The 24,701-nt window shown below is 34.6% G+C and overlaps 1 protein-coding gene across 5 annotated transcripts in view; it reads left to right on the top strand.

Annotated features, from left to right (window-relative positions):
- LOC131150789 (dynamin-related protein 3A-like) overlaps positions 1-24,701 on the top strand; it is a 103,790-nt gene that overhangs the window by 23,630 nt on the left and 55,459 nt on the right. For all 5 annotated transcript variants that reach the window (XM_058101748.1, XM_058101751.1, XM_058101750.1 and 2 more), the window contains exons 8-9: positions 5,664-5,777; positions 12,229-12,277. In XM_058101748.1, coding sequence (XP_057957731.1) covers positions 5,664-5,777; positions 12,229-12,277 — 163 coding nt within the window. The remainder of the gene's footprint in view (positions 1-5,663; positions 5,778-12,228; positions 12,278-24,701) is intronic.

Genomic DNA, 24,701 nt, shown 5'->3' with positions numbered 1-24,701 from the left:
AGGTTTCTTGTTTTGAAGATGGGATGACAAAGCGAGAGGGCTGGGCTTGGCATATCGTAAATTAACATTGATTTGGGTTGGTTGCTCGAGAATAATAAGAGTTAATAATCCCTTTGATGGGCTTATTGGTTAAAGAATCCTAAAACCAGTTTTTGATTTGAAAATGGGCTTGGGTAGTGGGGAAGCTTATATAGAAGAGCAGATAGGCCGCTTACCTGGGGAGGTCAAGAGTCTTTAAATCCGCTTGAACATAAGGGGGCCTCTTTGCGTATGACTTAGGAGGAAATGGGGGTTCACCGTCCTTCAGAGTAGCAACGAGTTGAACAATGTCCATCTTTGAATGAAGTGCAAGGTGATCCTATATTGTGCTCTTCTTTGAATAACATCTTTGGTGGTCATGATGAGGGATTCTCCGATAAAAGTAAAATGCAGGCGATGAAAGGAGGAAGGTCTGATAGGTATGATGCTTGTCCTCAGTTGGAGGAAAATGACATTAGGGAGAGCTTAAGGAATGTGAGTGGGGGGGGGGGGGTCTGATTCTAAGAATTTCATTTCTTATGAGTTGGAAAACTAGGATTTTATCTTTGATTCAGTGGAAATCAAGCTAGAAAGGGAGTCTATTCAGATAATTTGGGGAGATGGGTTTTGAAGGGAGGAAACTTAATGAATAAAGCGAGAATTATCTGGTGAGGGAACACATTAAATTATAAAAATGGACTCCTAGAGTGTATTAAGTATACTGGAAGAGCCAGCTGATGAGAGGGTCAAAATTGAGTAAGGAAAGAGATGGTGAGATGTTTTGGATGATGACAACATAGGGATTAGTGATTTTAAATGCAAAAAAGGCCTACTTTTAGACCATATTCAGGAATAATGTAAATATTCCTCCGATTCTTCTGTTGACCGTCTCGGGGATTTATCTTTCACGCCACCTCCTCCATTAGAAGGATTAGAAGATATTTATATGTTTGAAGATGAGGTCCCCAAAGATGATAAAAAAAATTAAGGATGGAATTCTACCTACTTCGTTCCAGATGAAATTCTTGAAAAGGACATTGAAACGTAGAAGTTGTTGGATGACTTGGGCCTCATGTAATTTGATCAAGGAGGTAATGAAATCTGACTTGATGGTGGCAAATCCAAGGTGAAGATGGGTCAGAGGGAATGAGCTAATTTGAAGTGTTCGGTGAATTATGATGGGAAGGGTTTGAAGAGAGGATTTGTTGGTTGATCATAGCAATGGTTTTTTTTTTTTTAATTCTACTTTTTTGAGGATTTAGTATCCTCACTTTGATTGTACATACTCCATCTTAATACATCTTTTATTACCTAAAGAAAAGAGAATTTAAATACATCTGTGTTGTGTGTGAGGTGCAATACTTGCAATATAATATGCGTACAAGCGTATTAAACATATTTTTAATGTGATATATGTATTCAATATATTTATTCAGTATAAGTGAAACTCATTAATCAACTAAATATTATTTACTTTACAAATAAAGATATTTTAGACATGAATGGTTAATAAAATGTTGTTGTAACTTTAGTTTTTCATATAATTTCGAAATCCCTCGTAATAATATTTTGTTTCAATAAAATAAGATAAATTAAGAGAGAAAGTTTACTTAGCGTCTAAATTCACATTTGAACTCCAAGGAAATTTCATTCTATAGTTAAAATTTTAACAAGATTTGCCAAGAATTTGAGATTTTAATACATTTTGGATGCTTTGATTTTTTTGGAAGTTGTGTAAGATAGAAATCAACTGCGATTTTGTTTTTGAGGGTGATGGAAAGCGGAAATTTCAACAATTTTGTGGAAATTTAAAACCTTGATTGTAATTAGCTCAGTCATGGAGATTCTCTTATCCTCCATCTAGTATACTTTGGTTATTAAAGGATTTATGTTATCTAAAAAAATATTTAGTTCTTGGCAATCAAAATTCTAGTAATTATGTTTGTAGGATTTGATGCTAGCTGGTTGATGCAGCATGTAAACATGAGCTATTTCACTGTTCTAATTTTTATTGTAGTTTTATTTCTTTTATTTAATATAGTTTTATTTGGGTCATATCTTAAGATTGTAGGATATTATTTTTGAAGCAAGATTCTAGGGTATATTTAGGAAATAGTACGTTAGTTGATTTAGGTTTTTTAAGTTTGCCTATAAATACATCCTTACTTATTAGTTTAGCGGGTGGGAATTTTGAAATGAAATTATTGGACATTTGTCCTACAACAAGTGCTATCAAAGTAGACTCTGATCCAACATGGCTATCAGTGTTATTTTACAGGGTTGGTGGTTTCAACTCAATCACCATGGTTGTCAGTTTTTGAAGGGGTTGTCTGCGAGTTTCACTTGAACATGTAAGGTTTGCATGACTTAAACCACCTTGTGCTGACACCGTCTCTGCCACCATCTTAACCACCACATTAGCCCTTCTCTAAATCACACCAGTCGATCCTAATTCATCCCCGGCAGTTTGACAACTTAAAAAAAATGAAAAAATAAAAGTGCTGCAACGAAATATGAAGTTGCAGTTACAAAGAAATAAATTTGTGCTGCAATGAAGAATGAAGGACAGGTTCCAAATATATGCAGATTGTGCTGGTGTGGTCACCAATGTGCTTATATCATTGCAGAAATGTTTTTCTCTGAAGCAGAATGTCAAGAATTTGCATCCTTCACAGAAGTTCTCTGGGCATCTTCACAAACCCTCACACTTGCTGGAGCAAAACTCTACATTGTCACCAGTGCGTAAATCAGAGCATTATTGTTCAGAAATCTTCTTCAGTCCATTTTTGCTTGCAGCTTCCTTCACTAGTTGTTCGTTCCCCAGCATATCGTCGTTAAGTTGTTGCTGCCTATTGTTGCAGCCATTCTCACTGCTTGTTGAAACCCTAGCCTTGGTTTGCCTGAATCCTATTTCTGGAGATGACAGGTAAACCAACCCTACCTCTATTGTTGGAAGAAAGCAAGCCATCACAATGCCTTGCTTTAAGAAGAAACCCTCCCTGACACAGAAAAGGGGTTCAAAAGTAAAATTTTGGAGCAGCCAGTTCACTGTTATTGAAAACCAGATTGAACCAAATCAGTTCAGCCAAACCGGACTGAACCAGTCAGACGGCACATTAAAAAAAAAAAAGAACAAAAAAATGGCGGTTATCTTTACCTATGCATTAGACAAGATTGATGCTAGGATGAGCAAGCTTGATTCTATCCTTCACACCCTTATATTGTTCTTTGATCGTAATTATTATGAATCAATAGAAAGGCAATCCTTTCTGTTCATGAGAACAGGTTGCAGAGGTAGTAGAGGTAGTTGAGGAAGCTTTTGAAATTGTAGTACCGCTGCATTGGGAGTCTGAGCCTCAACTTCTTGAGGTAGTTGAGGAAGCTACTATTGATATTGAAGGGTCATCGGAAGAAATAATAGATTCCTCAAAATTGGAGTCTTATCTTCAGTGAGTTGATTTCTATCGCAATTAAATTTACCAGCTGTACCTCCATGGCCTGTTCACTCATATGATCCCATTTGATTTGAAGCTGGCACATTACATTGGCCTCCCTCAAGCATGGTCATGATCTGGGTTCTTCATCCCATGGGCTTCTAAAATTCTGGGTCAAATTCTTCCAAACTGGGGGAGAATGATGCTGCATGCAAACATGAGCTATTTTACTTTCCTAATTTTTGTTGTATTTTCATTTCTTTTTAACTTAGGCTATTTTTGCTAGGGTCATATCTCCAAGATTCTAGGATATTTTTATTTAGGAAGCAAGATTATAGGGTATTATTATTTTGGAAACTAGCATTTTAGTTTATTTAGGTTTCTTAAGTTAGTTTGCTTATTTTCTTGCAAGTCTATAAATAGGCCATTATGTATCAATTTAGGGGATCGGAATTGAGAATGAAATGGTTGGACATTGTCCTACATTGGTGGGAATCCCAGATTCTATGAACTAAATGTGCTCAAGGATGGATAGGTGTAATACTGTCCATGTCTAGAAAAAACCTAGATTTCCCAGGTACCCCTGTATAAGATTAAAGAGAAAGTAAATGTATTGGTATCCCCTTGGTGCGTATTTTAAGAATATTAGAAAAAAGGACTAAGCAAGTCCAGCACAAGAATAAAGAAATAGATTGTGATGGGTCCCAAGTGGTTCTTATGTTGAGCTTATACTATGCATTTGGACTTACTTTGTCTTAAAGCTTACTCATTTGAGCCTTTGGTAGTCCACACAGTTAGTAGTAGAAACAAAGTTGTAGGATCCATGGGCTTAAATTTCCAAGAAATTGTTGAAATTTTTGTTGAAAATTTTGCTTTATACCATGCTCAAGATTAAAATTGTAGTCAGTTTTCTTTTTACTGAACTTCCACAATTAAAAATTTGACCATGGGACAAAATTTCCTGGAAATTGAAATTTGAGATTCAAAACCCTTCAAATTGAAACTTGACATATTAAAAATCTTCTTCATTGAAATATAAGAAGGATATGAATGATTGCTTTAGGAATCTTGAAATTTTATGCAAAAGGGTACTTATATTAACGACATTTTTATTTGACCCTTTGTGTCTGAATTGGTTGAACTTGCATAGTATTTAATACTTAACTGAAATTACGAATTTAAATTTGGCTATTCTATTGCATTTATTTCATCTTATACACCACATACCTATCATTGATGTATTATTTATTTACGACATTTTAGTTCAAAATCTAGCATTACGTGTCTATTAACAAGTTCTTAATTTTGATAAAACAAAATTTATGCTTTTTGACTATTTTCCATATTTTTTTAATCGGAGTTGAAATTGGAATTGAAATTGGCATTTGAAATTTCCTTAGAAGTTTCTGCATAGTTGAAATTGAAATTTAAAACTGTGGTAGTATCATTGGGTGCCAATCTTGTAACGCTATGGAATTGTTAATGACACGGTTTCAAGGGATTGTTGATAGTGAAACATGTTATATATGCACTTGGGACTTATACTGCCTCTAAGGCACTACAATCTACTGATGCAGATTGTTAAAAGAACGCATCTACTTCACTAGCTCTAATGATTTAAGAATTTGTGGGCCACCCCATTCTTCCCATTCTTCGTCCTTGTTGAAGACTGCTTTTACTTTTCCTGTCTAGACAAACTGTGTAGACCTACTGACAATAAAATGAATTTGGACATGCATGCTTGAAAATTTTGAAATAATTTTAAGAATTGTGTAATAATAAATATGTTAGAGTCTAGGATTTCTTCAAATTTTGGCCCTCTCGATATTTTTTTAGTAATGCAACTGAAAGTAACGTATCCAAAAAAATGAGCTTTTTATATAATAAAGTAAACAAATAGAGTCTATAGGTAGCATTACTAAAATTACATATTTTTCACTTGTCAATGTTCTTTATTTTTTGTGGTTTTATTCTTCTTTTTTTGTATACTATATGTCTCCTTAATATTGCCTCCCCGTGAAAGTAATTGTCATTGATGAAAAAGTTACTTTGTATTCATTGCAATGCCATGAATAATATAACAGAACTTCGAAAGTATAGAAGACAGTGAAAGAGAGGCCTAGAATGTTGAAGTTTTTGTTCTATTGCAGCATATAATATTAACTTCTAATTTTGTTTTTTTGTTTTTTGTTATCTTTTGTTATGCTTTAGATTTTGGAGCAGCACATTAGAACTGTTCTCCCAGGTTTGAAAGCTGAGCTAAATTCTCATATGGTTGCTATTTTAAAGGAGCTGCAAACATATGGAGAAGCTATGGAATCAAAAGTAAGTTCACAAGTATGTGTTATATGAGTTTCTAAAACAACCCTCAATATTATTTGGTTCTTGTAGTGTGATTTGCTCTTAGTTTGCTGATGCCCTTTGTCTCCATGTGCTGATCATTTTCAAGGTTTTAGCAATTGAGTCGCTACTCTTTAGCATATTGAAGCTTATTTTTCTTTAATGAAAAGAATATTGGTGTGACTGACAGCAACTGCTCTTCCACCCATAGCAACATGGGTTCAATTCAGCTCCTAAAAAAATGATGTTAAAACTGCCTGCTACCCACCTTTTTTTGGAACTTGTTGTAAACAGGTGCCTTCTGTGTGTTTCTTGGGGGAGAAGGGGGGAGGTTAACTTCCACACTGTGTAAAACTTTTAGAATTGCATTTTGTAATAATTTTTTGTGAAAAGGTAGTTAGATCAAATGGCTATCAGCATCCAATCAACTTGATTGTGGCAAGGATGACAGGTAAAATTAGTGTCTAATGTTGGATAATTGGGTAAAATGGAAGACCTAAACTCAATGATATTGGCTTCTCCCTTTATTTATAATATATATCAAGTACAATTGGAATGACCATAATACCTTTACTAACTTACACTTATTACAAACGAAACTCTTAACAATTAATAATAATGCTAAATGACTAAATAACTATTAACACTCCCCTCAAGCTGGAGCATATATATCATATGCCCCTAGTTCGTTACAAATGAATTTCACACGAGCACCTCCCAAGGTTTTAGTGAACAAATCAGCAAGCTGAAACTCATACGTCACATGAGTAGTTGTAATGAACTTCTGTACAAGTTTTTCTCGAATAAAATGACAATCAACCTTAATGTGCTTTGTCCGCTCATGGAAGACAGGGTTGGAGGCAATATGAATAGCAACTCGATTATCACACATCAACTCCATAAGTTGAGTGTGTGGAAAACCTAGTTCTTTCAACATGTTCTTCAGCCAAACATGTTCACATGTAGTGTGCACCATAGCCATGTATTGTAACTCAGCGCTCGATCTGGCCACCATAGTTTGTTTCTTACTTTTCCAAGACACCAAATTATCACCGACAAAGATACAATACTTGGTTGTGGATCCTCGGTTGGAAGGCGACTTGGCCCAATCTGCTTCTGTATATCCTTGAAAATGAGTGTGACCTTGATCCTGATAAACCTCTCCTTGGTGCACCTTTGAGATAACTCAAAATACGAATTACTGCATCCGAGTGACTTGTTCTCGAAGAATCAAGAAATTGACTCACAACACTTATTACGAAGGATATATCTGGTCGGGTGACTATGAGCAACTTTCCAACAAGTCTCCTATACCGACTTGGGTTAGGCAACAAATCACCCATATTCGACACTTACTATTAGGATCCATGGGTTTGTCAACAGGTTTGAATCCCTATAGCCCCGTCTCATCTAAAAAATCAAGAATAATACTTTCTCTGTGACAATACAGTTCCTGTACGAGATCTCGATACTTCTATACTCAAGAAGTACTTCAATGGTCCCAAGTCCTTGGTCTGAAACTTACTCTGTAGGAAAAACTTTAGGTCTTGGATGCCTCGATCATCATCAGCGGTGATCGCAATGTCATCCATATACACAATAAGTAAAATCCTACCATATGGAGTATGACGATAAAAAACAGAGTGATCTACTGCACACCAATGAAGACTGAACTCAAGTACTATAATACTAAAACAGTCAAACCATGCCCTTGCAGACTATTTTAATCCATACAGTGATTTCTTAAGTCGACATATTGAGTCTGACTCCCCCTGAGCAACAAAACCAGGTGGTTGGTCTATATATGCCTCCTAATGAAGATCATCATGTAGGAAAGCATTCCTTACATTCTAACTGATGTAGAGGCTAGTCACAAGTGGTGTCTAAAAAAATGAACAAACGTATTGAGTAAAGTTTAGTGACCGGAGAGAATATGTCTGAATAATCCAAACTATACGCCTGAGTATACCCCTTAACAACAAGGTGGGCTTTCAAACGAGCCATAGAACCATCAGGATTGACTTTCACAGTGTACATGCAGCAGCAACCAATTGCAGACTTATCAGGAGGAAGAGGTACCAAATCCCAATATCATTATCATGTAGCGTATGCATTTCTTCAACCATTGCTGTCCTCCACCCATAATGAGATGGGACTTTAGAAATAGATTTTGGAAGAGCAATGGAAGACAAAGTACTAGCAAAACAGTAATAAGAGGGTGACAAGAAATCTTATAAACAAAATTAGAGATCAGACGTTCCATACAAGTGTGTTTACCTTTTCGAACAGCTATAGGAAGATCAACATCATGGGAAATAAGATCATCCAACGAGGGAATTAGAGGCACAGTAGTAGAAGCTGGAGGAGGCACTTCCCCTTTGAGTCGCCATGTGTATACCTACAAATAGGGATGATCTAAGTGATGAGAAGGACTTAAACTGGATGAAGATGTAGGAGGATTAGGCATAGATACTAGGTTTGGATCTGGAAGGCAAGGCAGAGGAAGAGACTCATTAAGGTCAGCATATCTCAAGGAATCAAAGTAGTATGGTGTAGACTCAAAGAAGATGACATTAGCAGAGACAAAAAATTGATGTAAAGTAGGACTATAACATTGATATCCTTTTTGAGTATAGGAATTGTCCAAAAAGATACATTTGATAGAATGGTGATCCAACTTATCCATTCCTAGAGTTAACTAATGGACAAAGGACACACAACCGAATATACAAGGAGGAAGGGAGAACAAAGGTGCCTCAAGGAAGATAACTGAATATGGGATTTTGCTGCAAAGGACAGAGGATGGCATTTTATTGATGAGGGAGCAAGCTGTGAGCACAACATCACTCGAAAAACTTTTGGGACATTCATTTGATACAACAGGGTATGAGTGACTTCAAAAATATGTCTATTTATCTGCTTTGCAACCCCATTTTGTTGTGGAGTGTGGGCATAAGAGGACTGATGGATCATACCAAATCTAGTCATATAAGTACTGGATTGGGTATTGAAGTATTCCTTAGCATTATCACTACGAAGTATCCTGATTGGCATATCAAATTGAGTCCCTTTTTGGGAATAGAAGGCACAAAAGATATCACACAACTCGAAATGATCTTTCATTAAATATAACCAAGTCATCCTAGAGTAGTCATCAACAAATTTAACAAAGTACCAAAACCCTACTTTGATGTGACACGACTAGGACCTCTAATATCAGAATGGACTAGGATGAAAGGACTAACCACTCATTTGTTGACCTGAGAAGCAAAGGGAACGTGATGATGCTTGCCCAATTGACAAGACTCACACTTAAGATTAGCCATAGAACTCAATGTAGGAACTAGTTGTTTCAAATTGTCCAAGGACGGATGACCAAGGTGACAATGGATTTGAAGTGGCGTAGCTGCAGCTGTGCAGGCAATGGGTGGAGAAGGCGACTCAAAGTAGTAAAGTACACGAGCCTCACGTCCCGTGCCAATTGTCTTTCTCGTTTGCAGATCTTGAATAACCACAGAATCAAGAAAGAATGTGACAGAACAATTTAGTGACTTTGCAAGCTTACTAACTGACATGATATTGAAAGGAGATTTAGGAATGTATAAAGCAGAAGAAAGAGAGATGGAAGGAGTAGGATTTACTGTTCCTATTCTTTTAACAGCAATGGTGGACCCATTAGGGTAGATTTTTAGGATACTGGAGATTATAAAAAAAGTTGATTGCACCTGTTATATGGTCAGCGACAGCAGAATTGATAACCCAAGGACTAGTAGGAAGGATGTCAGATGACATACAGACTGTAGGATTACTTTTTTGGGCAAAAGATGCAATGTGAGAAGATGCTTGTTAAGATGACTAATACTGTAGAAACCTTGAATATTCTTCCTCTGATATAATCACAATACGCTGTTCCCTCAAGCAAGTGATTAACAAAGGAACCATATTGTTGGGATTTGCAAAATCCATCCCAACATTCACAAACTCAGACCAATGACCTTAAGATTAATTATTTGAACAATCGGAACAACCTCGAACAAGGTGACCAACCATGAACAAGTCACAAATAAATCAGTACTCTACAGCACCAAGAAACTCAAACACAGCCCCAAGAAAGCAGCTCACAGCACTGAAACAATGGGAGACGTGAACCACTGAAACTACCATGGAGAAATCACCAACTAACTTATATAACACTGCCATAGCCTCACAAAAAACAGCTTATGAGCACTGTCACTGCTCCAAGAAAGTCACCAGTGGCTGTTACTAACACTGAACAACAACTGATGAATTACCACGAGTGCATGGTTAAGCAAAGATTGGCTCTTTGAGCAAAACACATGTCCAACAGCTTGATATTTTGATATATGGAAGGAATTAGATCATTGAATAAAAAAACACAGCAAATCCCACTGTTCGGACCCAATAAACTCAATAACCATTGATAAGCTGCTTCATGAAGCATCAAACAACCATTCCTTGGGTGCCGCACTTGAGCAATAAAAAAAAGGTGAGAACTTTGGGCAAAAAACATAATGAAAAACTCCGAAAACATGATAATAGAGAGATTGGATCACTGCTGGATCATTTCAGGTCAAAACCATGCCTGAAAGTGGCTTCACGCGCTGGTGAGTGGGGTTGGCCCTGGAAGCCTTTGTTCGGCTCGCAAGGGTGTGTGCGACACTGCCTGGAGGAGGGATTTCAGTGGGGGGCAGATCAGCAGTGTCTATGGGTGAGTATGGTGTTGGATTTGACAAATCTATAGTGGATTTGATGTTCTCAAACTGGCAGTGCCGCCCAGAAAATTCCAACGAATGGTCTGACTTTCTGCTGCTGCTGGCTGTTTTCTTGGATTATAGTATCGCTGAAAAATCTTCTATGATGATAGACATGCAGCTGATTTTGGGTTTCAGGCTTCAGTTTAATGATGGTGGTAGCACTTAGGGTTTAGGTTTCAGAATCATGCTCTGATACCATGTTGAATAATTGGGTAAAATGGAAGACCTAAACTCAATAATAAGTCTCTCCCTCTATTTATAAAGTACTATTGGAATGACCTTATTACCCTTACTAACTTACACTTATTACAAACCAAACTCTACAAATAATAATAATGCTAAATGACTAAATAATCATTAACAGTTGAATTGTCAAAATGTTGATCCTGTGAAAAATCTATTGTAATTATAGTAAATTTTGCTGTTGGTGAAAGTCCTTGCGTGTGTGATAATGGAGTATTTGGGTGTAAATTAGCTGGTAACTTAGGACACCGTAGGCACTTGTTATAGCAACACCCCTGGGTTAGCCACAATCAAGCATGGTATACGAATGTGATAACAGAGTGTGCAGTTGCAACTTAGCTGGTTACTTGGGCACCATAACTGCCCCACCAATGGCCCTGGTTATAGCAGGCCACGTGACCCTGGGGCAGCCGTAAGGGGTCTCCTGCACCATGTGGGGATTGAATCACAGATCTACGTAATTATAAACATCAACACTAGCAGAAATGTTGCACTAGCTGTTTACTTAGACAACCGTAACCAAGGTCTTAAATTTCGATTACGACTCAAATTTTGAAGCTCCAAAAGTACATTTCGACGGAAATTTTGATTTTGATATCAATTCCGATTTCAATTTGAAAAAATAACGGAAATCAGTAGTAAAACATGAAATTCTTTGTGAAACTTTAGAAATGGTTAACAAACATAATAATGTAAGTTTTAGGACTAATATATTACAAGTTAAATACATATATGTTGTGTATGAGGTGGAAAAGTTGTAATATAGTATGTGTATCAAACATATTTGTAACATAATGTACAGTAAACATATTAAGCTCATTCAAATGAAATTCATAAATCATTTAAATATTATTTGTTATACAAATAATGATAATTTAGACATAAATGGTTAAATAAAATGCTGCTGTAAGTTTATTTTTTTCTTATAATTTCAAAAGCATTTGTAATAATATTTTTTTTTTGATAAAAATAAATAAAATAAATTACAAGATAAATTTCACTTCATTCTTAAATCTCTTATTTGAATTCCAAGGAAATTTCATTGTATGGTTAAAATGTCGACAAGTTTCGCTGAAATTTTGAGATTTCGATAAACTTTGGAATGTTTCGTACAACCACATGCACACATGGTTGTTTAGGTTCTATTGTCAGATTTGATTAAGATTGGGTAAAATACCTTGTTAGGTTTTGTGCATACTGAACTGTTCATGTTGGCACATTTTGTGCTAAGGAAGAAAAAACTGTGTTATGAGCCTCTATTATTGATTTATATCTAATTGTTATATACCTTAAACTATCTTCTACTTCACGCAGATTATTTCCTCTTGTTATTGTATGATACTTACCAAAAGTTTTTGTTATGTTATACTTTTCCTTGCCTTAATTTTGAAAGCATTTTGTCATCTATGATTATCTAGGCAGAACAAGGGGTGGTTCTATTGAACATTCTGATGAAATATTGTGAAGGTTAGGCCTCTTTTTGTTTCATTTTTTTATAAAAATTTTTGTAGGTCTCTCTTTTATTTGTTCACTGGTTATTCTTCACATGATTTCTTTGAAGTGTTAATTTTTGTCTGTTATTATAGCCATATATTTTTAGGGTTTTGTTATTTATGAAACTTTCCAATTTTATTCTGTAAATCATGAATCTCTGTAGTTAAGCCAAGCAATTATGCTTCATGTTTCTTATTGAGTTTGCATGTTAGGCTTCTGAATCTGAATATTTGATGGGATGTTATGATGGATAAATCAAGAGCGACAGAAAGAAAAGTGTGAAGGGGTGTTCATGTCTAATAAAACCATAGAACAATCCAAACTACGGATGCTTTTTATCTGTAGTGTAGATATGTATATCTTTAACTTAAAAGGAAATGATTAATTACAAAAGTTAAATGCACATGGGTTGTTTGCAGTAGTTAATTGTGAAGAACTCAAAGGTTGATAAGAAGGGAATTTGAAACTCAATAAATATTGATACTTTTTTGGCATATTCCACTATTCCATAATAAACATGGCTATTGCGTGTAGTGTGCCATAAAGTTTCCTCTTGATGATCTAGAAAGGATCAATGCTCATGTAAAATGTAGTCTTCTGTAGGGATATTCTGATTTGATCTAGTTTTTAAAATATAAGTTATGATGAATCAAAGTGGTAGTATTTAAACTAATTTTCTGTGCATATAATGATAAGTTGTTGTTGTGTATTTCCCTCTCAAGTGACATTTGGTGTGCAAGATAAAATATAATCCCATGGAATGATACTCCCGAAAGTGTCATTTCTAGGAATGAGATGCTTGCTTCTTCGAAATACTTTTTTTCGGTTTGCATTATAAGATTTCCTAGAATGCACATAGGATGCTTGTGTTTGTTTTTTTTTCAACAATCTTGACAAATATTTCAAAGAGTTTACCGAATAATAAACATATTTTCAGCACACAGCCGACTAAGAAATAATTTCCAAATTAAATCCATGTCTTAAAATTTCAATATTTATAAAAAAAAATTCTACACATAATAGTCCAATTAACTGTTATAATAGGGGGCAATATAGTCTAAAAATATCAGGAGCCATTTGCTATCACTGTCAAAAAATGAAAAAACTAGAAATGGAAACTAAAGCCGGAAAAGAGCAGGGCTCTGGGATTGTGCTTTTTTGAAGTTTTTTGGGGGCTGTGAATGGAATGCAATGTGCATGTTTTCTCAGGGAAGAAGTTGTCATCTATGCTGGTTTGGGAGAAGATTCTTTATATGGCTTCTCTTTGATGTGTGGGTCATGGGAGCTTTAAGAGGCAGAGCTTTTTGGATATTCAGAGGGATTGGCGATATTTGTTGGATTGTTAGTGTGTGCTGATTTTTTGTTTTATTCCTTTTGTTTTTCAGTTTTCTTCTTCTTCTTCTTGTTTTTTTTTTTTTTTTCTTTTTATTTATTTTTTGTCTGGGAACTTAACTAATATGTTTCAAAATTCACTTTGTATGAACAATCTTATTCTACATGACAAAATAATATTTTTGTAAAAGGCTGTTATTTTTTTTTAATTTTTTTTTGAAAATTTATGGAGATTTTTATTTTAATTGTATTTTAAATTCATATGATCATTTTTTAAAATTTTAATTTTAAATATGTATGAAATAAATTATTTAATCTAAAAAAAGTTGATTTTGGATATTAAAATATTCTGACAATGTGTTGCCAGAACAACTGAAATTCATAAAATGTAGTTTGAATATTGACAGCAGTAGAAAGCTGACAACCTAAGGCGCCGCTTGGTATCCCTACGGAAAATTATGAAAACAAAAACTAGAAATGAAAACTAAAAATCAGAAATAGAAACTAAAATCTAGAAACTAGCAACCTGTTTGGTTAATGTTTGTAAAGCATAAACAAATTAAAAATTTAATTTAAAAAAATCATTTTTTTTTTTAAATAAAATACTTTTTTAAAGAATTCAATTCAAATAATAAAAGTGCAAAATAATACAAATTTAAAATACTATAATAAAAAAAATTGTTATATGTATTTTACTTAGTTGTTATATTTCCAAGATTCACTTTACAATAACGATTTTATTGTACATGACAATTGAAAAATAGTAAAATATTTTGTAATTAAATTTTACTATTTTTTATTTTTTTTTGAAAAGAATGAATATTTTTATTTTAATTTAAAAGTGTGTATAAAAAGAATAATTAATTCTAAAAAACTATATTAGGATATTAAATTTTTTTGGCAATAGGTTTCTAAAACAATTGAATATCATAAAATCTAGTTTTCAGTTTTTTTGCAATGATTTATTTAAAAAAAATATTTTAGGATATTAAAAATTTCTGGCAAGAGGTTTCGAAAACAATTGAAAATCATAAAATTTGGGTTTCAGTGTTTTTTTCAAATAGCTGAAAATCGACAACAAGAACAGAAAACTAGTAACATAAGCAAACGCATTTTTTTTAATATGTTTCTTCGCTATGCAGAAATGGAAAGAGAAAACAGAAAACAACAACGATACCAAGCAGACCCTAAATAAACGCGTTTTGATAATTTTTTTCTTCAATCTACATAAATAATACCAAACAAACTCTCGACCATTATGTTGTATTATTTTACAATATAATAATAATAGTTTTTAATATTTTTTTATTGATTTCTAATTTGTTATTATGATAATATATTATTTTTGATTGAAAATGAATAGATTTTATTAAGAAGAAGTACAGCTAGGAGCATAAGAAATCTTCCTTAAAATATACAACAACAAAAAACAAGAATAAGTCAAAATAAATCAAAACAGCACAGCCTGCCAATCATGCTGTAAATCAGAAAAAGAAAGCCCTTTGAAACATCCGCTGCAAAAGCCACAAGGATGCTAGATATTGAATCCTATTTCAAAGTATAGTGGAAGACATCCTCTTTCTTGTAAAAATATGAGTTGTCTACTCCAACCAAATCCCCACAAAACTGCAGAAACTGCACACTTCCACAACGCCAAAGCAACTTTCCCTTCCAAAAGCTGAAAATTAAATAGCCAATAAATCCTCCATCCACACTGGACACACCCAACTCTCTCCAAATAAGCCAAAATGTTTGCTCCGCACCCTCCAAGAAAGGGAGCATGAAGGAACAGGTGAGAAGCAGTTTTTGACTCTTCAAAACAAAGAGAACATACATCTGTGGACAAAGCCTTGAAAGACCTCCTACTCTGCAGCAGATTGTTATCATTAACTCTATTAAGAACAACTAACCAAATAAAAGCCTTAATCATGGGACTTTGGCTTTTCAAACAGATCTATGAAGCGGGAAAGACAAGTTTTTAGTGTTTAAGTGTTCAAAAAAATATTTACAAGAAATGGGAATACTCTAAAAAAATCAAGAATCCATAGCTCCTTTTGGAATCAAGCCTATAGTACAACAAACTTAATAATATATTATTATAAATATAACAATAGTCATATTATGGGGGCATTAATCTCTAATTGGCCGAAATAGTGAGGGCAATTTAGTTCCAAAAAATAGGATTCTCATGGTTTCCGTTTAGAAGCATGCAAATGGGTTTGCATGTTTTGTTGGAATCCTTCATTTCCCATGGAATGTGCGATTACTGTCACATTAGATTCCAACCTCAAAACAAACGTGGGAATGAGATGCATAGAGATCACATTCACAAGAATGTTGGAAGATGCTTCAAACCAAATGGCTCCTCAGAATTTTAGATAGTTTTTGCATGCTTAAATTTGTAGATGTTTTTTTTTTTTTTAGAATGGATGAAGTCAGGTTCCTAATCTGAATGCAGCAGATAGTCCTTTTAAATCCTGTGAGGTGGAAGGACTTCAGCTCCCTCGAAAGCAGAAGGAAGATGCTACTGCATCAGTGAATTGGCCAACATCAAATCAGACCCATGGTTATCAAGAGGAGGGGAGTAGTTGTTCTGACAACAGAAAAGAGAAGGAGGTGGGAATAGAAAGGTTGGTTTCTAAAGATTCAATTAATATTATTGAGGGTAATTATTTTCCTGTTCAGAAGAACTATGCTAGTGGGCAGGGTTCTGAGAATGTAATTGGGGGGGGGGGGGGGGTTCATGTAAGAATATTAAGTATTGTGAGAATGAAATTCAGGATTTTATTGTGGGTTCTGAAGGAATGTCAGATGGTAAAACAGCTAATTCAGATAATCAGATAGATCAGAAGGTTTACATTCGGCATAAGGAAGTGCAAAGGGGTTTGGAATTGAGGAAACATTTTGAAGAAATTCGAGAATCATCTAGTAAAACCACAAAACAATTTATTAAGAGAGTTTCAAAAGGTGAGTTAAGTATAGTTGAGGAGCCAATTGGTGAGAGGGCTAGTACTGGCAAGGAGAGTAAGATATGGGGGATTTTTCGGACAGAGGTAGTGCAGACAGTTGTGATTATGATTGTGACAGGGGCTTACTTTTGGATCAAATTTGGGATCAACATAATTACTCTTCGGATTGTTCTACTGATCACCTCGGGTACTTATTTTACATGCTGCCTCCTCCTTTAGAAGGCTTAGATGGAATTAATATTTTTGAAGATGATGGTCTTAAAGAGGAGCATAAGGTGAAGGATTGAATTTTGCCTATTTCAGTTAGAAATTTCTAGGAAAGATCTCAAAACTCAGATTTTGTTGGATGACTTGGCCCTCATGTTGTTTGATCAAGGAGGAAAGGAAGTTAGGCTTGACGGTAGCAAAACTAAGGTGAAAAAGGGTCAAAAGGAATTAGCTAATTTGAAATGTTCGGTGAACTATGATGGGAAGGGATTAAAAGGGGTTTTCTTGGCTGATTGAAGAAATTAATTTTTTTATTTTTATTTTTTTCCTCTTTTTTCTGTTTTTGCTTTTGTTTTTCACTTTTTCCTTTTCTTTTTGGGGATTTAAAATTCTCTCTATGATTGTACATTCTCTTTCCTAGTATATCTTCTTTTATTGTTAAAAAAAATATATTTTTACATCCCCTTAGCTTTGTTGCTGTCATCTCTTATAACCCTTCCTAGAGTTGACCTTCAATGTGATGTCCTTGCAAAAACTAGAAGCTTGCCCTTGAAGTCTTTTAGAGTGCGTTTGGTTGGGGAGAAGTTGGGATAAGATAAAAGAAACTAATAGGAGAGAAGATAAGAGCAGAGAAACTAGTTTCTCTCTTTATGTTTGGTTCAGCAGGAGAGAAACTTGAAGAAATATATTTTCCCGGTTTGTTTCAACATATGGGAGAGGAAGAGAAGGAACCATATGTATCTATATGTATGTATTAAAATTTAAAAGGAACTATATGCATGCATATATGCATGTATATATATGTATATATATATTCATTTTACAATATTACCCTTATAAGAAAGTGTAGGATAATATGGGAATGACTAATGGGTACAAATAATTTTTTACATTAAAAAAATATGAAAGTTTTAAGATTAATCTATTTGCTATAAGATCCCATTAAATGTGGAACAAACCTATAAGCACATTGAACTCCATGATCACAATATTTTCATTGGCCATATATATATATATTAAAAAAATGATGAAACTATATAAAAAATAAAATAATCTACATAAGATTTGTGATTTAAATTTTTTTTTTCTTGTTAAGGAGCATAACCTTCTTTTTGCAAAGTTGTGAGTTGGTTGTTAAAGGGCGTAATTGTCTTTTTGCAAAGTCATGGTTTAGTTCCTTTTCATTTCTCTCCAAATCTGTCCAATTTGGGAAGGGAAAAAAGTGCCCCCCCACCCCCTGCCTCCCCTTCTCTCCACATAATTTCTCTTCTTCCCTCTTTATATGGGCGAAACACGAGAAGTGGAGAGAAACTACACACCCTTAGACTTCTAAGTGATGAGATGTTCACTTTAACTTCAAGGAGGCAGCCCAATAGCTGGGGAGCCTAGATAAGTGCATGATAAGTGTACATCCTTAGTTCAATCCTCTGAAGATGCAGTTGTGAAAATAACTTGTGCTGATCTCGAGGCCTGTACGTCTACATGAATACCAGACATCAGATAACAGAACCTCTCCCATTCAAAACACCAATTAAAAACCTCACATAGTTAAACACCTATTCGTTTGAATCTTTCCCATGACCAGATGCCCCTGTTGTGTGGTCTAGTGATGTGTGCAATTCTATCCCGATCATGCAATTCAATATAGATAAAAAAATATGTTCATATCCTGAACCCCCCCACTGACTTGTTAGTATTGTTGACGAAGTCCAAATCTCATGTGTTCGGCCATTTTATCCTGATAATGTAAAGCTCAGCCTTCAATCATTTTTGAAAATGCTATTTTCCAAGGGAATTGTCGAGAAAATGATGGAAATTGAGGGAATGTAGATCAATCTTCTTCTTCCGTAATTGTGTGGCTTGGATTGTGGACTGACGCCAGATCTGAGCACAAATAGTCCCCAAATCCAGTCACAGAGGGGAAGCTGCAAGCTGTTAATTGAGTTGTGCGAGCTTGGCCGGACGAAGGGGAGCTTTAGCTGCAAGATGTTGACTGACCTGCGTGAACTTGGCTAGGAAAAGGAGAGCTTTCTGATTAGGGTGGGGAGAGGGGATTCTTTGGGTAAGTATGCAGAACAACAACAATAACGTCAGCAAGCCTCAAGTCCCACTAGGTGGGGTCAGCTACATGAATCCTTTTCTACCAATTCACCTGATGCAAAGCATTTTCCTCTATTAGATTAAAGGCTATTAAATTCTTCCTCATTACCTCATTCCAAGTAATTTTAGGCCTGCCCCTACCCATTTTCTTGCTAGAAACCATAACTAATTCACTTCTCGTCACAGGTTCTTTACTAGGCCTGCATTTTAAATGCCCAAACTATCTAAGTCGCCCCTACCTTATCTCATTTTCAACCAATGCTATGCGTAAATTTTTGCGTATATGTTCATTTCTTACTTTATCTTCTAATGTTAAACCAATCATCCACCTTAGCATACGCATCTCAGCAACTTTCATTCTTTGTATATGTTGTTTCTTAGTTGTCCTGCATTTTGAACCATAAAGTATAGTGCTATGTCCTTATGGACGTCTTATAAAACTTTCCTTTTAATTTTAAGGGTATTCTACGATCATACACACACTTGACACACTCCTCCATTTTACCCATCCCGTCTTAATTCTATGTACTACATCTTCTTCAATTTCTCCTTTACCTTGCATAATAGATCCAAGATATCTTAATCTATCAGTGTTATTAGTCTCTTGATTATCCAATATAATCTTCTCTCTGTTGCTACTCCTTACATTACTGAAATTACATTTCATATATTTAATCTAATTCCTACTTATCCTAAACCCTTTAGACTCTAATGTGGCTCTCCAAAGTTCTAGCTTAGATTCTACTCTGCTCCTACTACCATCATTCAACATGATATCATCTGCAAACAACATATACTAAGGGATCTCATCTTGGGTATTCCTAGTAATTACATCAATTACTAAAGTAAAAAGATAAGGAGTTAAAGTAGAACCTTGATGAACACCTATTGAGATTGGAAACTCTCTAGACTCTCCTCCTACGGTCTTGACGCTAGTCACTACTCTATTATACATATTCTTAGTGACCTCCGTATATCTGCTGCAAACTCCCTTCTTTTCTAATACCCACCAAAGCACTTCCCTAGGTACTTTATCATAAGCTTTCTCTAGATCAATAAAAACCATATGCAAGTCCTTCTTTTTCCTAAATTTTTCCATTAAACTTCTTAAAAGATAAGTAACATTTTTGGATTTATTTCATCTATTCCATGACTGGAACAGGGGGGGATAGTTTCTGCAATTAGATGGCTTATGACCACCCATGGAATTTGGTCCTGACTTTATTGACCGCATCTTTTGGTGTAACTGGTTATTCCTTACATCAGGACTTCTATTGTTGATCTCCTAGACATAAAACCAAATTGATTTTATGAAATCTTCGTTTATGATCTTATTCTATGTTCAATTACCATTTCTCATAATTTTATCGTATGACTCATAATCTTAATTCCACGAGAGTTATTACAGTTTTGAATGTCACCTTTGTTTTTATACAAAGGTACTAACGTACTTTTTCTCCATTCTTCCGGCATTTTCTTGGTTTTTACAATATTATTGAACAGATTAGTTAACCAAATAATTCTTTTATCCCCTAAACATTTCCAAACTTCAATTGGTATTTTATCTGGTCCCATAGATTTCCCACTTTTTTATCTTTTAATGCCATCTTAACTTCAAGGACTGTAATTTTACGAATAAATCTCCTATTTTTAATCCTCTGTTCATTTGTCACTTCCAAGTTCAATCTTTCACTTCCAAGTATGTCCAATTTGCAAAAATCGTGGCTTAGCTGAAGCTGGCCAGGTTTTTTTTGTTTTTTGGGGGGAGGGGGGGGAGGGACCTGCCAGCCTTATCCCATGTTGACAAGCTAAGCATCCCTTCTTGGCGAGTCCTATTCTACTGATGAGTTGAGTCTAACATAGGCTAAGGATCCATATCTTAGTTTACCAAGCCTAGTCACTGAATCAAATGCACTCTTACGTAATTTAGAGAGACTCCCTCTGTCATATAAAAAGGAATAGTGGTGGTTTTTTACTGTTTCCCTTAAAACCTTAATCCCATCTTGTCATGTTCTCTCACTTATCCATTAGTCATTGCATGAAGGTGAGATGCTTTCGTTGATATGTTATTTAATTGTTTTTTCTCCCCAATATAGTTGGAGCTGGGTTACCGTTGTTTCTTGACAGAACAATTGCATCCTAAATTTATGAACCTTCAATATTGTATCATTTTATTTCCAAGATAAGATTTTGATCACTACACATTTACAGGTTGAAGTTCAGCAGAAAAAAATAAGCATTTAAAAAAAAAAAAAAAAATCTTTATTGAGGACATTGAAAGCTTCTTTATTTTTACCTTCATTTTCCATGCCATAAATTCAAGAACTGGTGCCATTTTGATCAGCATCAACTGGTTCATATCAAATTCAAAACCTCAGTTCATATTAAATTTAACTTGTTTGGGTTGAATCAGGAGGGTAACTTGCCCTCCTTTTTGTCTGCTCTCATTTTCTTTTCTTAATAAATTTCACTGTTCATAAAAATGGTTCAATGCATTGCATGTGATTGGGAAAACAAGACTGGGATGAAGAATTAATTCGGTTTGATTGAACAATCATATCTACACTGGACACGCCCAACAACTGCTGCATTTTTGATCATAATGATGCTCAAAAACCAATGGGACATCACTATCATTTACAGGCGTGTGTTGATCCACCATTTGCAAATTGCAACTATGATGGTGCCTGCAATGTGCCCGGTGTTGCTGCAGTTTTTAAAGAGGGCGGCGATGATGGCAGATTTAGTTGAGATTAAAATAAGAAAGAGGAGGGGAAGGTGAATACCCTAATCATTTCCCCTTGGAGGTTCATATTAAGACAATAACTTTCTCAAAAACAAAAGAAAAATAATTTTATTATTGCAGTTGGTATGAGTTTTGATGGTGATAAAATGTAATGGCCTTGATGATGATAGCGGCTCACAAGGTCAGAGAAATGGTGGTATGGGTTGGTTTAAGGTGTTGCCATGTTGGTGTGGTGGAGAATCTGGAGATCAAGTGGAGATAGTTGGAAATGGAGCTTTGCTTGTGGTGGCTAGTTAGATGAGATGATGAGGAACAAAAGAGCAAATATGAGGAACAAAAAATGGAGCAGGCAATGGTGCTAGTAGTGTTTCAGGCAACTTGCTGGCGAGGAGCAATGAGAGTGGAAATTATGGCAAAAAACAAACTAAGATGATACCTTGTTGCAGCATGTGGAAATCTATATGTAGCAGGCATTGTTTCACAGAATGAAAATGTCCAGACCATGTGTATTTAACACTCAGTTAGCTTCATTGAGTCGTTGTAAGGGAGGTCATGAGGTCAGTGTAGTTTACCCCCTTTAAAAAAATTTTTTGAATCTTGTGATAGATGATGCACTGCACAATAGAGTGCAAGACATGGTATGAGGTATTGAAAAATTGTTTTATAACTTGACAATACTGTCAGTAGGAGGTTTGTGAATTTTGATAATAGCTTCCAAACTTGCTGAACCTAGAAATAGTGTGACTGCAATGCTTTGAGATGAGGTCCTGTCACGTTCTTATGGGGATCATTGTTGAAGGGAGTGTAGTGGACAATATTTTGCTGTTTGCGTATATCTATTTCTTCAAAGTAGGTGGAAATAAAAGAGGATTTCCATCTGAGAATAACCTTGTTTTCAATGACACAGAGAATTTGTAAATTATACCCAGGCAACAGTATAAGATTTAAGTAATGTGTGCTATTAGTGTCCAATGCTACACGTTATATCTGATTCTTCGAAATAGGTGGGTAATAAGAAAGAAATCCAGTTTGAGAATAAACTTGTTTCTTAGGTAGTGGTGAAAGAAGTTGCTAGTTATATGCACACAGTCGGTCTAGGACCTGTGGTCAGTGGGGGCTGAAGCTGTTATAAATAATGTAATTTTAAAAATTTTAATTTATAAGATTAAGTTTGTACAATTATTCATTTATAATTTTAAAGTATTACAATATCAATTTAGACATAGCATTAAAGTAATAATTCAAGAATAAAAAAAGTCAAATTTTCACTATATTGGATTTCCTCCTCAATTGGATTTGTTTGCTTGTTTTTTAAATTATAAATAGCACCGGAATTTTGTTCATTTCAACTTAGACCTATGCAGGAAAAAGTTGAGTGGGTGCAATCCCAAATAAACTGATCATTTTAAGCCTACTTTCATCTAAACTATAATTAGTACCTAGTCAATTGAGTGGGGGCTATGGCCTGCACTCACACGTACATGGATCTGTCAAGTATGCACATACTTGTGTGAACCTAAAAGCTTAAAGAATCTGTGCTGGAAGACAGGGTCTGTTAGGACCACTTTATTATTCCAATAATCCAATTTGTTACCCATGGTCAAACCTTTTTTTTGAATCACAAAAAATATTTTAAGAAAGAGAAAAGAGAAAATTACAGATTAGGGGAGGACAATAGATTCTCAAAGCCAGAAAAAAAAATAGAAATTAAAAAAAAAACTATAAAAAAAAAATAAAAAAAAAAACGAAACCTTGATTAAGAAAACTCTTCTTGAGGCCCTTCCCTTTATATTTGATAGAGCTTTGAAGACTTGCTAATTTCTGCTAACTTTTATTTGGTTTAATCAAACTTCATTCCTTCCATGATCAGCCATCAACAATCCCATTCTATCCAGAAGATTTTGAACAGCAAATCCTGCTTACCAATCTTCTCCACAGGAGTAGGTAATATACCGTCCGTACACTGGTTACTCATATCAACTTTCTGCTCACCAAGGTCTTAAATTTCGGTTTGAACTCAAATTTCAATGCTCCAAAAGTATGGAAATTTCGACAGAAATTTTGATTTTGATGTCAATTTCGATTTCGATTTGAAAAAGTAATGGTAATTAGAAGTGAAACGTGGAATTCTTTGTGAAACTTTAGAAATTGTTAACAAACATAGTAAGATAAGTTTTAGGATTGATATATTACAAATTAAATAAAACTATGTTTTGTATGAGGTGGAAAAGTTGTAAAATAGTATTTGTATCAAACATATTTGTAAGATAATGTACATTAAACATATTCAGTTAATACAAATGAAATTCATAAATCATTTAAATATTATTTATTATACAAATAATGATAATTAGACATGAATGGTTAAATAAAATGTTGCTGTAAATTTGTTTTTTCATATAATTTCAAAAGCACTCGTAATAATCTTTTGTTTTGATAAAATTAATAAAATAAATTAAGGGAGAAATTTCACTTCACTCATAAACTTCTCATTTGAATTTCAACGAAATTTCATTGTATAGTTTAAATTTCAACAAGTTTGCTAAAATTTCAAGATTTCAATGAATTTCGGATGATTCGTTGAGATTTTGACGGAAATTATGCATAATGGAAATCGACTACTATTTCGATTTCAAGGGTGACGGAAATAAGAAATTTTAACAATTTCATGGAAATTTAAGACCATTCTGCTCCTTAATCTTCTCCACAGAAATATGAAGTATTCCATCCTTGCACTAATTACTCACAATCAAAATCTCACCCAATCCCTATGTCAAAGGTTGAAACATCCTCTAAACCTTTGAGCAGATAAGGGGGGCACGTTAGAAATTTCCTCCAACACATCCAAAGAACTCATAATTCAGATTTCCGCATATCCCATCCGACAGTAAACCACTATCATAAGCATAACATCATCAACTTTGCTATCCTTTTTTGAGATATCCTCCCATTTATTCTCCATTTGAATTTGATTCACTCTTTTATCCATGTTCAAACCTTTTGTATATGTAGATTTTGCATTGAGAAGGTTATTTTCCGAGAG

The sequence above is a fragment of the Malania oleifera genome, chromosome 3, assembly GCF_029873635.1.
Source record: "Malania oleifera isolate guangnan ecotype guangnan chromosome 3, ASM2987363v1, whole genome shotgun sequence".
In the NCBI taxonomy this organism is placed as follows: Eukaryota; Viridiplantae; Streptophyta; class Magnoliopsida; order Santalales; family Ximeniaceae; genus Malania; species Malania oleifera.
Note: the sequence above shows the minus strand (reverse complement) of the source record. Positions and strands in the feature narration are given on the sequence as shown.